General features: G+C 36.9%; 1 protein-coding gene across 3 annotated transcripts; it reads right to left on the reverse strand.

Moving 5' to 3' along the window:
- Positions 1-1,504: 1,504 nt before the first annotated feature.
- On the reverse strand, positions 1,505-12,734 carry LOC119799169 (poly(rC)-binding protein 2-like). Of its 3 annotated transcripts, none has more exons than XM_038308969.1 (13): positions 12,556-12,732; positions 11,690-11,825; positions 9,093-9,116; positions 8,971-9,003; positions 8,734-8,850; positions 6,342-6,473; positions 6,121-6,249; positions 5,973-6,047; positions 5,741-5,800; positions 4,576-4,648; positions 4,442-4,497; positions 4,143-4,312; positions 1,505-2,720 (listed from the first exon to the last, which is right to left on the reverse strand). In XM_038308969.1, exons 2-13 carry the CDS (start codon positions 11,756-11,758, stop codon positions 2,684-2,686), a joined length of 975 nt encoding a protein of 324 aa, XP_038164897.1. In that variant the 5' UTR covers positions 11,759-11,825; positions 12,556-12,732; the 3' UTR covers positions 1,505-2,683. The 3 variants fall into 3 exon arrangements, with proteins under 3 accessions (XP_038164897.1, XP_038164898.1, XP_038164896.1); XM_038308970.1 differs by having other exon boundaries at positions 5,759-5,800; positions 12,556-12,731; XM_038308968.1 differs by having other exon boundaries at positions 4,442-4,648; positions 5,759-5,800; positions 12,556-12,734.
- Between the last annotated feature and the right edge of the window lie 460 nt (positions 12,735-13,194).

Consider the following 13,194-nt stretch of genomic DNA (forward strand, 5'->3'; position numbering starts at 1 on the left):
TAATTAATTAACTAATGCAAAAGTAGACATGTCTATTATATTTAACACCTATGTATTTTAGGGTCTAACAACTCTTTCTATAGATATTAAAGAGTTCCTAACAACTCATCCGATAATTCAATTCAAAAACACTTTATTAATCTCAAAGGTAAATTAAATGTTGCAGTAGCTTTTTTCAATGAGTTTTTGTAGGTAAATAGCTGTAGAGGAAGGATCTTGTGTAACAGTCTGTCTTGCACCTGATCTGGAGAAGCTTCTTACTGAAGATAATTTGTTTAAAAATCTTCTGAAGAGGATGCTCACTGTTGTCCACAATGTTCTTCACTTTATGAAGACTTCTTCTTTATAAAATAATCCCCAGAAGTTCTTGAGGAGTTCCTAGAACAGAGACGGGCGTCTTTAATAGCTTGCTGAGCTTATAAGTCATTAGCTCTGATACTGTTACCCCAGCAGATGATGGGAGAAAAGATCACACTCTCCACAACAAACAATAGAAGACATGTAGCATATTATTGCAAATGATGAAGGACCTAAACTTCCTTAGGAAGTACAATCTGCTCTGTCCCTTCTTGCAGACGGCTCCATAGCTGCGTCTCCAGTCTATTTTTCTTTCAAGGTGAACAACAAGGTATTTATACTCCTTCACTTCTTTTCCCATGATGTTAACAGGATTTGACTTGTTCCCGTTTACAGCTTGTTTTTTTTTTTTATCATTTGATGTGGAAGAGTTTATCTTCTGCCTGATATTAATATTTTGCACTGATTTTTTATGTTTTTTTTTGTCTTTAAAATTTTGTCTAAATGTTTTATAATATTAAATAATACATTATCCTCTTTTTCTTAAGAATAAGGTCGCCTTTTACACAAAATATTATTTTACTATGAGTAATTATTTGGGGATTCTACCTCACCTTCCTCTTCATAAGTCTCCCTATGGATAAAATACATGTGAGGTTGCTGGCCGAAAGAGCCCCTTTGTCATATCATGGTATTAAACTACAATATGAACTTTTGACCACACGGTTAATGCTTTGCCTTAAAATGAAATCAATACCGCCATAAAATCAACAAAGATGCAGGAATCATTCATATATTTGCAGGTACATAAACAAAAAGGACCAATGTATTCTAAAGACATGGCTCCAGAAATTCTGTTGCATGTGCCACCTCTTCTTTCCACTTGTATGACTGAGTACAGAACAATGAACAGCCAGTTATTTGTAATCATTTAAAACCTAATCTCCCAGTTGAAGGTATCAGTAACTCTGCTGGACAGCTGAGACCAGCAGTGTTAATCATTACGGTGCAGGGCACAACAGTTTCTGTACTACAAATATAATAGAAGCTAAATGCTTCGTTTTTTTTTTTTTGTTATAAACATTTAATGAATGCATGATACATTTTTCTGTCTAAATCCAAAATATATGATTCAATGAGCTGAATTATTGATATATTGATGTTCTAAATTTATTGTGATCCACACAATAAGAATGACCAAGCATTGTTTAAGCATTTCACATCTTTTATTTTTGCATTTCAATTCTTCAACAATTTAATTGCACCCAGATCTACAATAGTTTGAAAACGTGCACAAAAACGTGAGTTTCTTCATCCTGCAAAGAATAAAAAAAATAAAATCTGACCCAGGCAAAAAAGGATAGCAGGAAACTAGTGTTAATTCTATAGCTCTCCTTCTAGTTAATTATAATTTAATACTTCAGCTTAATATACTTATAAAGACAATTATGTCTTTAGTTTTGCCCCTTGCAGCATTCCCCAGCCCAGCAGTTAAAAAAAATATTTTCTCTATTTAAAACAAATATTTCAATGTTATCGACACCACAACTATGGTCTTAGTTATTTCTGAGAAAAGAAAAACTTTGTGTCCAGGATGACTCCTGGGGATCAAGGTCCACCAACCTTATATCAAATCAATGTAATGCTCCAAAAGTCCAGATTAACAAAAGAAAAAAAAAAATATACAAAACCAGATGATAACACAGGAATGACACAAAAAACGATTACTGAGCAAGTTAGAAGTGAGACATGATATAGCTTAATAAGATCCGTTAACCCGCACTAAACAAATCACCTTCAGACTTAAAAATTGTATTGTTTTTCCTGCATACATATTCAGCTCCTTATTACACACCAAAACCCGTTAAACCCACAATGCCTCATTCAGGAAGTACAGCTTCAAACAGCAAATGCCAAATATTAATGAATTCTACTTATACAAGGAACTGTATAATAAATAAAAATAAATATTTAAAAAGAGGGGAAAGAACAGTCCATCTATTATGTTATTGTGTTTTTTTTCTATTTTTTTTATTTTCTAAGAAAAATCTGATGTAAGAAAAATCTTATTTATGCTTTTCAGATTTTTCTAAAACATGATACTTACAGTTTATCAAGAAGATCTTACAGATATACAGCAAAACAAGAGGAAAAATACAACAGAAGAAGATCTTTGAAAACTATATGCAAACAGAATTTAAAACATAATAAATAAATAAAATACCAATAGCATTATGGTGTAATTACAACTGAAGTAGATGTCTAACCAATGCAGGAGAAAGCTGTTGATTTATAGTACTTGGTTTTTGCATTAAGTTCAATAAGGGACCTCTTGGTAAAAAGTCGGGGCAGGGGTTAAAGTAGATGCTGATGAAAATCCTCCATGTCAGTTGGCTGCAAGGCCAGTAGCTTCAGAAGAAAGCCTGGAAAGAGAAAAATGACATTTAAAGCCAACTACAAAGTAAAATAAAAGAAAACAAAGGATAAATGCTACAGTTGTCCAAGTATCTATATGCAATAATAACCAATGAAAATGTCCAATTTATTGTATCTGATAAACAGCAGTATAAGTAAAGTATAAGGACAGATGAGGAATCTGACCTGCTGAACGAGGATGAGATAAATGAACATATTTTTCCATTACATCTTTTCTCAAATGTGACATCAAATAACAGGGTTCCAACATATTTTATATTTTAAACTGTCATAAGTTTTTATATCCAAATGTGTTTTGTTTGTTTTTTTAACACATCTACTGTCTCATGGTATTGCATTCATAAAATCTGATTACAACATTTAGTAACATTTAAAAAAGTAATGGAACAAACTGGCATCCAAAAAACAAAAAAAAAATTTCTGAACCGCTTGTCCAAGATACATCTTTGATTTGAGAAAGCTTTTAAACTAAACAGGATACTGTAATAATTATAATATAAACAATAGTTTTTTTATTAATCGAATCAATTTCAGTTAACAGATTATTTAAATAATTGTCAACTAATCTAGTAATCGAACTGAACTTGAGCTGACAAAGCCACTTAGAACAGTAATTAAACAAAAAAAAAAATGTATATACATACACACGTGTGTGTGTGTATATATATATATATATATATATATATATATATATATATATATACATATATATATATATATATATATATATATATATATATATATATATACATACATATACATATATATATATACATACATACATACATACATACATACATACATACATATATACATACATACATACATATATATACACTTTGTATTTCAGATAAAAAATTAAATAAAAAAACACCTCTGTCAATATGCTATCCAGAACTCCTCAAGTGGAAACGTTTTAGTTTCACCTGCTTCAATTTTGTAAAGTTTTCATTTAGGGAACCTCTGGCTATCCGATTCATAAGTAATTTAAAAATGTCATGGGATAGTCTCCTCTCCATCTTAATTTCTCAGAATCCATGTTTGCAGGCAACAAACAAAGAAAACAAGATAGCAAAACAAAAAACAACATCACTATGTTCAAGTTTGGGATCCATTTTTGTATATAAATCATAAAAAAATATACCAACTAAAGAAGTTAACAGGATTCTGTAGCTATAAAGACAGTGCTGGCAGTAGCTGCACCAAAATATTAAGTTCACACTAGATTAAGGCCAGAGTTATTTTTAATAAACCTTGTGTTTTCCTTAGCTTGTCTCAGATTCCTGACTAACATGAACAGGAAAATGAAACCCAATAAAATTAGATTAAATGGTTATAAATTCAGCGGAATGAATCCATTCCTGCTACAGTAACAGACATGCTCCAATAGCTTGGAGCTTCTCCCTTACCGAGCGTTGATCAGGTACTCCGCCAGGCTGATGCTGGCATGGGAACCAGTGATGGTGACCTGTCTGTCAGTCGAGCCCTCCACTGGGTTGGCAATTTTTATCTGGGCCCCTGACATCTGACGGATCTCGTTGATCTTTGCACCCTGACGGCCTATAATGCAGCCGATAAGCTGACAATGAAAAAACAGAATGTTTTACTTCCATAAAGAAATGCCTTTGTTCAAAAATGGGAGATGAGTTCTGCAGGTGAAACAGACAAAATAAAGAAAATTTAGGACTTAGCGTTAAGAGCGACTTACATCATTTGGAATGGTCAGCTCATGAGAGCCAGTTTGTGCAGAGGCATCCATCCCAGCTTTAAGAGAGAGCAAACGGAATAAGAGGAAATGTGGGAGGAAAAAAAAAAAAAAAGGTAGAAAACCGATCCACCTACCCTGGAAGCCCTGGTTTCCATGTGCAATGGGGAAGGGGGTCTGCTGCATGGCCAGCTGGTGAAGTTTAGTGAGCTGTTAAAAGAATTGCAAAACAAAACCAGAAACGGAGAAAAACAGACCATAAGCAAAAAGTTAAATAATCATTGTATGAAATCTTGCATGTACTTAAAAATGACAATGACCAGAAATTGTGAAATGAATCCATGATCAATTCTAGCTCTAAAAATAACTGATTTGTATCCCATCGTCTTAGAACTTACAGTTTCTTACAAAAGTATTCACACCTTTAAACAGCTTCACATTTTGTCACAGCACACCACAATCCTTGTTGATTCATGGGAGTTTTATGATAACTAAACACATGGTAGGTAGGAGGACAGCAAGGTTTTTAATACCTTTTCCAAACTAAACTCTAAAATATATACTGTGGATTTCCATTCAATGCACTTTCCTTTAAAAAGCCACCTATTTAGTAAGTTTAGCTGATCTGTAGTTAACAAAATAAGATGATGGACAGGGCAGGAGGAAAGTTGAAAGGAAATTAAAAGCCATTTCTCAAAACACTACTCCATATTACAGCTACAAATCTACAAAAACAAAGCTGCAAAGAGCCAGGTTACAGCCTGAGATATGTGCCTCTACCAGTGACTTTCATATTTTGTGAGCAGTGTGCTCTTCAGGTGCGTTGCTATATTCAAACTGGTGCCCAACCAAAGGTCACTCTAGGTCAAGCTGTGTGAAAACATTTAATAAAAACTCAGGGAGAAAGTCTGGTCGTCTATGATGGTTGAGAAACTGCACAGGTAAATTCATTAGATCAATAGAGCACAAATACAAACAAATATTAGAGAAACCTTTTTTTAGAAAGCACTAAAATATTTTACATAAAAAAAAAAAAAATCAATAAATAAAGACAGAGTGGAGTTTCATTTCCATTTCCACTCGGATTCAAAGTGTTGGTACTATAGTTCTGTCACCCAAAGTAAGAATTATCGAAGTTTGTGGTTTTTAAGTGACTGAATGTAGAAAGTTTTGAGGATATGAACACTTTTGCAGGCCAGTGTTTATGGAGATGTTGATCCAGAATGGGTGGCAAAAAAAGAAATGGAAGAGGGTGGCATGGCTTCCCAGGAGCAAAGTTTTTAAATACATTGGATCACTTACAGAGGGCCCTTCACTTACATCAGGCTGTGGAATGGCGTGCTGCCCTTGGACAGCGTATGCCTGCAAGCAGAGAACAGCAGTTAGGAAGGAGGGAGTGGTGCCTATTTCCATCAGCACCCAGTTCTTAGTGTACTATGAGAACAAAGCAAGGCCTGCCACACCCACCACAGCAGATACTAAGGGTTAGACCAGCTACATTTCAAAGAATCACCATTAAAACAATGCTGCTCACCTGACCACCTGCAAATATGACAGGAGAGCCTGAGGGTTTGGGCCTGTATGGGATGGTTACTCCTTTCGGTGGAGACTGAGGAAACAAAAACATCTCTTGATTTTTCCAAAGTCATTAACAGCATCAGCCTGACAATCAAGATTTATACCTCGAGCATGACGACGCAGATCTGCTTGACACACTCGATGATGGACTGTGGAGTCCCCGCAATGGTGATGGCACGTTCTGTTGAGTTGGGCAGCATGTCCCCTGCTACTTGTACCTGAGCTCCTGCCGACTGCAGGAACACAAACCAGTCAGGAAATGTCCGGCACGAGGCGGCGCCCCAAATCAAACATTTTAGATGATGGCGGATTAAGAGAAACCAACCTCCCGGATTTCTTTGATCTTACAGCCACCCTTGCCGATGAGTGAGCCACACTGACTGGCAGGCACGACGAGGCGCATGGTTACTGGCGGTTTGCTGGTGGCCGTGCTGTTTGTCATGGAGGTGCTGATGTCCTGCAGGGAAAGTGGCACGAAATTAATTGGAAAACCTCAAAGCTTCAGTGTCGTTACTTTTGTAGAGTTAAAGACTTGTGCTGTAAAAATTCTTCAATTGCAAATAGAGTTCATCGTTTTTTCTTTGGCCTCACCGTCGGAATTTCTACCTCTCCTGGAAACCTAGGGAATTATTTTGTCATTATATAGGAAAGGTTTTGCTGAGTTTACACTAGAATAGAAATAAGCTAAATGTATTGATTTTTACTAGAGTTGATACTTGTGGTCTTTTCAGGTGCTTCATATGCCCTATAAACGTAGAACGATCTGCCAACCATTTAGATTTTTGTTATTCAGAAACAAAAAAAAAATTATAAAAAAAAAATCTAGATTTAAGAAGCTGGTGAATGATCTGATGTAATCAGTTTCTCAGTTTCTCTAGCCTCAGAATTTTAAATTAAGATTTTCTTTTACATTAGTTACACGTAGGTGGGCATTTATTGTATCTTTCATTGTTTGTTTTTTTTATACATTTCTATTCATGATAACAATTTGGCTTTCTCGACTTAATAAATTACAATTAGTGATGAAGAATTGGTTTTAAACAAAAAATGGGTGAATTTAGATTTTTTTTTTTTTTCCAATGGGACATTGTTAAAAATTATAAAATGTGGTTAAGATGGGATGTTTAGTGTTATACATCACACCTTTTTATGTGACCGTATCCTTAAGAAGCCCGTTTCTAATTTGGATATTCTTTCAAGAGTAGTGTTTTAATTTGGGGCTATGATTGCTGTGGCATGCATATCAAAAAAATAAGTGTTTTTATCATTAAAATGATGGTTAGGCTAAATAATGTGATAAAGTTTTAAGGCCACACGGTCCAGTCCTAGTTAAAGGTCAGCATGTGGCACAGTAATGGATCCTACACCTCACATGTGGAGGCTGTCTCTGTACAGCCATTCAGGCCTGCTGCGGTCAAATCCTAAACACGGAAAACTTTTCTGCTTGTTCCTCGTCTGTGGAAAAAAAAAAACAATGTATAAAGCACTGATAAGCAGAAAAGCCTATATTTGATAGAAGTTAAAAGAGAAATTAGGAGTTGTATTCTGAAACAACGCTCGGACAAAATAGGTGGAATCCATATTTTTAAAGCAATTTCTAAAATAATATTTGATTTCAAGGCAACATGGGGTACCAACTTCAAAAGTTGCTGCTAATGTTTGAAACTACCCATCTCTAACACATCACCTTATAGTTTATCACACAGACCCTCATGCAAGAAGCATCCATATGCTTTAATTTGTTCTTAAATTGTTCCAGCTTTTTTAAATCACATTTGAAATCTGTTTTACATGATGCATTCTGCAGCAACAACAAAAAACAAGCGAAAAGCTCTGATGGACTGAGAAGGGTGGCTTTTTGTTTTCAGCAAATGCAGACACTTGTAACACAAGGTACATATTGTTTTTGTTCATCCAGAAAGGACCACAGAGAGGTTTAATTTCTGCTTGAGAGCTCAATTGAGTTCAAGCAGATGTGATTATCCATCTGGCAAATGTCCTCGGTCTTTTAAAAGAATCCAGTAACACGGGATAGCGAGTGTTACATTTTCAGTTTTGAGGGGGGGTTGATTGGATTTGATCTCTCCCTGATGAATGCGTGCATGTGACGCAGTGGACACACACCTACAGCAGTGTTATTCCTAGCATGTAGCTAGTGGTTAGTGTAAATAAAAAAAGATTAACGTGTTGTGCTAAATTGGTAGCCAGTGCCTGCGTGAATCACTTTTCATGTAGCGGAAGAGTGCAGATCCTCCCGTTGCGAAAAGACGAATCTCTTCTCTGCATACTTTGCAGTTTTTGCTCCATGTTTGAGCCACGGTCTATATTTCATATTTTACAGCTACAGTTGATTAAAACAACATCTTCCAAACATAGTCGTGTGACGTTCTGTCCGCCTGGGAGCTACGTCGTCATGACAACAGACAAGCATGGCACTAAAGTGAAAACTCCCTCTCTTTAATAAGCAGTATATTAAGTGAGCTTTCCATTTGTTGCAAAACAATTAGAAGTACCACACTCCAAATTGGTCAATTTTTAAACCTTAAAAACAATATCAAAATTCATACGTTTAAGGATTTTAAGCACCTATACAAACCATGGTTCAAGGAAGTTTAGCTCTTCTTTTTAAGTTCATTTAAGCTCAACCTTTCTGCTTACAACACTTAAGTAAACGTAAGCTGCATCAACTTTTACGAGATGCAATGAGCAGTTTTTACCTCCTCCAGTTTCTCAATTATCATAGAAAAGGCTTTAAAAATGGAGGTGGTGGGTCCTGCGAGGGTTATGATCCTCTCTGGACAGTTTCCCTCTGAGATATTGATGCGAGCACCACTCTGAAGACAAAAAAGTTCAGACACACACAAAAAAAATTATTTTATGTCATGTGATGCATGGAACAACTGCAAAGGGGTCATTAGCATGTTTCTTTTTTCGGGGAAGATTAAAGTTTTTACCTCTTCTCTCATTTTCTTCACCGACTCTCCTTTCTGTAGAGAAACAACAGATTTGAGTATTTACAAAACACACCCAGGGAACAGAAGCAGATAACATCTTTCCAACAACAGAAACATCTTACCTTGCCAATTATGCTTCCAACCTCCTGCAAAAAATGAACAAAATTCAAGAAAACAGATTAGAATTGTTTTGCATGTAGCTTTTAGTAGCAGACTGAGCTTCAGGGGAAGGAGGTTTCTATAAAACCATAATAATTGAGCTTCACAGAATACGTAAACAGTAGCATGTAAACTTCAAAGCTTGATGAGATGGATACAAAAAAAGAGATACTCCAGAATATAGCTGCTGAACATCTTGGAATACTAATATTTAAAACATATTTCAAATTTGAACTGTTCTTAAGAGAGATGAAGGGTCTGTACATGCACTGTAAAAATGACATAGAAAAAAAAAGGTTTTTGCAAGAAAAGCAGACTGCAGATTGAGTTAATTTATCCTTCCAAATAATGCAAAGCTTCACGTTCACTTAGACTCTGGAGTTGAGAGTAGCGCCTGACTGCTTGTGTAGGAGTCCTCGTAGCCCTTCTGTCAGGCCCACCTGTTCCTTCCCTCCTACAGCACAAGGCAAAGGGCATTTTGGTCTGTACTTTTTCCTCTGTGGACAAGGGATCGATATGTATGGTGGGAGCCCTGCTCCAGCCTTTCCTTGTCTGCTTTTAAAGTCCAAATAATAAGAGCTACAGTTAGACTCCAAATTTAACTGTCAACTCTTGCCTAGCCAAGTTGAATAAACGTATTTACCGCACACATTGAATTGTCTTAGATATTAAGTTTCTTTCAAGGATTTCGATAAATGAAAATTTCAAGTAATTTCACTAAAACTGTTTGTGAAGGACGAATTAGATGACAGAAAATTAAACTGAGTCTTGAAAGCACAGAACAGTTTTCTATGATTGGGTTTGTCTGGATGTGTACATGGACTGTTTATGTACTACAGGAACTGCCGGTTTCAAATATTGTTGTTGCAAATTCCACCTTCTTTGAAGTCGTCATGTTTAATAAGCAGAGCTTGTAGTTCTTGTTTATAAATTACACCTGCTGCATGTGATCAAACAGGATCTATAAGGAAACAACCAGAGAAAGGATTTCCATTTAAATCTTTTCTTTCAAAAGTAAGGTCAGAAGTGTGGTTTAAGTCTGGGAATATTTGCTTTGCCCTCACTTCTTAACCAAGGTTACCTTTTCTAATTTTTGTTTGTATTCTCAAATAGAGTTTTCAGCAATCAGTTCAAACAGCACAATATCAGGATCTCTTTGATAGAAGTTGATTATTTTCCTAAATTATGGGAAGCAGATAAAAAAAAAAAAAGTTGAATTCTCAGGAATAGGCCAACCAACTCCAAAACAACACTTACTGGTATCGTTCATTAGAAGGGCTGCTTAGATCAGACCTAGCAGAAGGAGTTTACTTTCAATTTAATGAAATTAACGCCCTGTTCATGCAAATGGTTCTTTAGAAGACCGCTCAAACTCCTAATAAAACTTCAGGTCAAAGCACTCTACAGTACTTAAGGGTAATGTTAGGATAGTTATCACTGAAGATGTGTGAGTTTATTACACCCTGGTAGGGGCTGCCTGTTGCGCATCAGAACTGACGTTTTAAAGAGTTTGTTAAAGATAGGCTCGTTGTTTGCACCCTGATGCTCTCTCTCCGGTTCTTTTCCCTGAAAATAGATCACTCGGGACAAACTCTTTTAATAACACTTCATAACAAATGTATTAAATAACCAGGAGACATGACGACAGATTCTGAGAGAAATTGCAGTCTTACTCAGATCGGAGAAATTGCTTAGAATATACAAAAGGCAGCTTCTCACCTCCGGGCTCACCTCTCAGTGGCCCAGATTCACGTTACAGAATCCTTTTATACAATTTCAGTCTGCCACTTCATCTTATTTTACATCATACACGTTAGCAGATAATTAGACATCCGTGGCTCCAGTCTTATCAAAATATAACACTTAGTTCTAAGCTGAAGGACACCGCTCCCATTCCTTATCCAAATCTTTGCCACATACAAAATGAAGATTATATCTATAAATGTATATTGAGACAGAGGAACTGTCCTAATTAGTTTAAAACGTCAGTTCTGACACGCAACAGGCAGCCCATACCAAGTTGTAATAAACTCACATCTTCAATGATAATTATCTTAAAGGTAAAATGCCATAGATGTGAGATGGAAGCACTTACTACAGGATGTAAAAGCCTCATTTATTTTCTTCTTCAATTTCTGATAAATCGCAACAACAGAAATGTTTAAATAAAACAGAGGAAGAGCTCAATGTATTTAGAAAGGGAAAAGCAGTTAAAGAAACGAGTGAAGAGTGCGATTAATGGATGGATGCAGGGATGGGTAGTTAAAGGAATTGTTAAGTGGCTGGTTAAACAGACAGGGGGGTGTAAACATAGCTAAACAAACAGAGGGGGAATGGATAGTATTGCCGTTTACAGCTGCCAGATTGATGGAGAAACAGACAGATAAATGGCAGAGGTGCATAAAAGAATTGTAGGCAAGAAATATTATTGTTTTGATTAATGAAGACAGCCATTAAGTGCATTAAGATTAAACACAATCAGATGAGATCTGCAAAGTATTCACACTAAAATCCATATAATTTATGTTAATGTGTGATTGGAGGGATCAGTCTCACTCACCTTCCCATGCATGAGTAACCTGATGGTTAAGGTAACATTTAGTCCTCCTTCTACCAGACTGGAGTCCATTGCAGTCGTTTAATCCAAACACACCACACTTGGCAACAAAGTAGGTTTTTGGGGATTTGCTGAAAGTCTACAGAAGGGATGAAGATGAAGAGAGAGAAGTGTGGTTACTGAAACAGTGAGAACACCTGATTATGAAGCAGTGGTTTCAGGAAAGCTGCTGTTACAGCAGATCAATGGACTGAAACAAGCAGTTCACATTTTACCAGGCGATTGTTCCACTTCGGATAAACAGTGATTCATGTCGGACTGGCCAGTGTCCACTCATTCTCACTGACACAATGACCCCCTGTGTCCCTGGGGCCGCGTCTATTTCCTGACACTGACCTGCTGTGACGATTTAACTTTTACATTTACTATTATCTACATATATGCAGTATATAAAACATAACCCAGACCTGCAGCTACTCATAGAAAGCGAACAAGTATAAAGTGAAGGAATGTGTTAATAACCTCCGTGTTGCGAACAGGCATCGCGCAAAGTGATACAGGAAGGCTAAATTAGCGCCGAAGCGGGTCTATCCTGACTTGCTGAAAATATTGCCTACTAACAACACAATTACGCTACACGAATTGAAAAAATAAATCCATACATGCTTAAGATATTCCGGAAAAGTAGCAAGTTTGCACCAACTCTTCGGAAACCATCAATTTTGACACACAGTTCGGTAATTTTCCATGCTCAGCATGCTAGCATTAGCATAGTCCGATCCGGGATGTAGCCGTATCCCGCGGCCTGCGGATCGCGTTGGGTTCTCGCTGCCCTTCAATCCGAAAGGAAAGAAAACACAAAGTCTTACCCGAACCGTCCCTTGAAGTGTGTCCAGGGGGTGGATAGGGTGACAAGGGTGGAAGGGGAGAGGTTTGGGAGGGAGTTTTAAGAGGACTCGGGGAAGAGGGAAGAGACGCCGCTGTTTGATCGGACTCCACTCTTCTCTTCTGCTGTGCACAAAAGACAAAACAACTTTGACCCCGCCACCGTCCCGCCCCTCTGCTGGGTCACCACCGCCCACAGGAGGGTCTGCCCCATCATCCACTGAGCGATGGATGGACAAAACTATTTAGACTGAATCAGAGCATCCTGCTAGAAACGGTTTGTTAGAAAGATACAAAAGGTGTGATTTTAAAAACACTGCAAAACGCATCTATGGGCCGATGATGTCATTCATTCAGCTTGTTAATGTAAATGATTTACATGACTTCAAATGACGCGAGCTCAATCACAATAAAAACGTAACATTTTTTATTGTTATTATTGTTTTTAGGACTGATCAATGAAGCGCTGAGATTAAATATCAGTAAAATGTATAGAGTTCAAAGTAGGATTTCTGTATGTTACTGACAATGACATGTTAGGGTGTGAATCTGCTGCCATTTCCTGAATCTTAACCTGCATTGCCTGCTGATTGTGGTCAGAGGGCATGGTGGAGCCTATGGCA

Source organism: Cyprinodon tularosa, unplaced genomic scaffold (assembly GCF_016077235.1).
Source record: "Cyprinodon tularosa strain WSP-4 unplaced genomic scaffold, ASM1607723v1 ctg651, whole genome shotgun sequence".
Taxonomy (NCBI): Eukaryota; Metazoa; Chordata; class Actinopteri; order Cyprinodontiformes; family Cyprinodontidae; genus Cyprinodon; species Cyprinodon tularosa.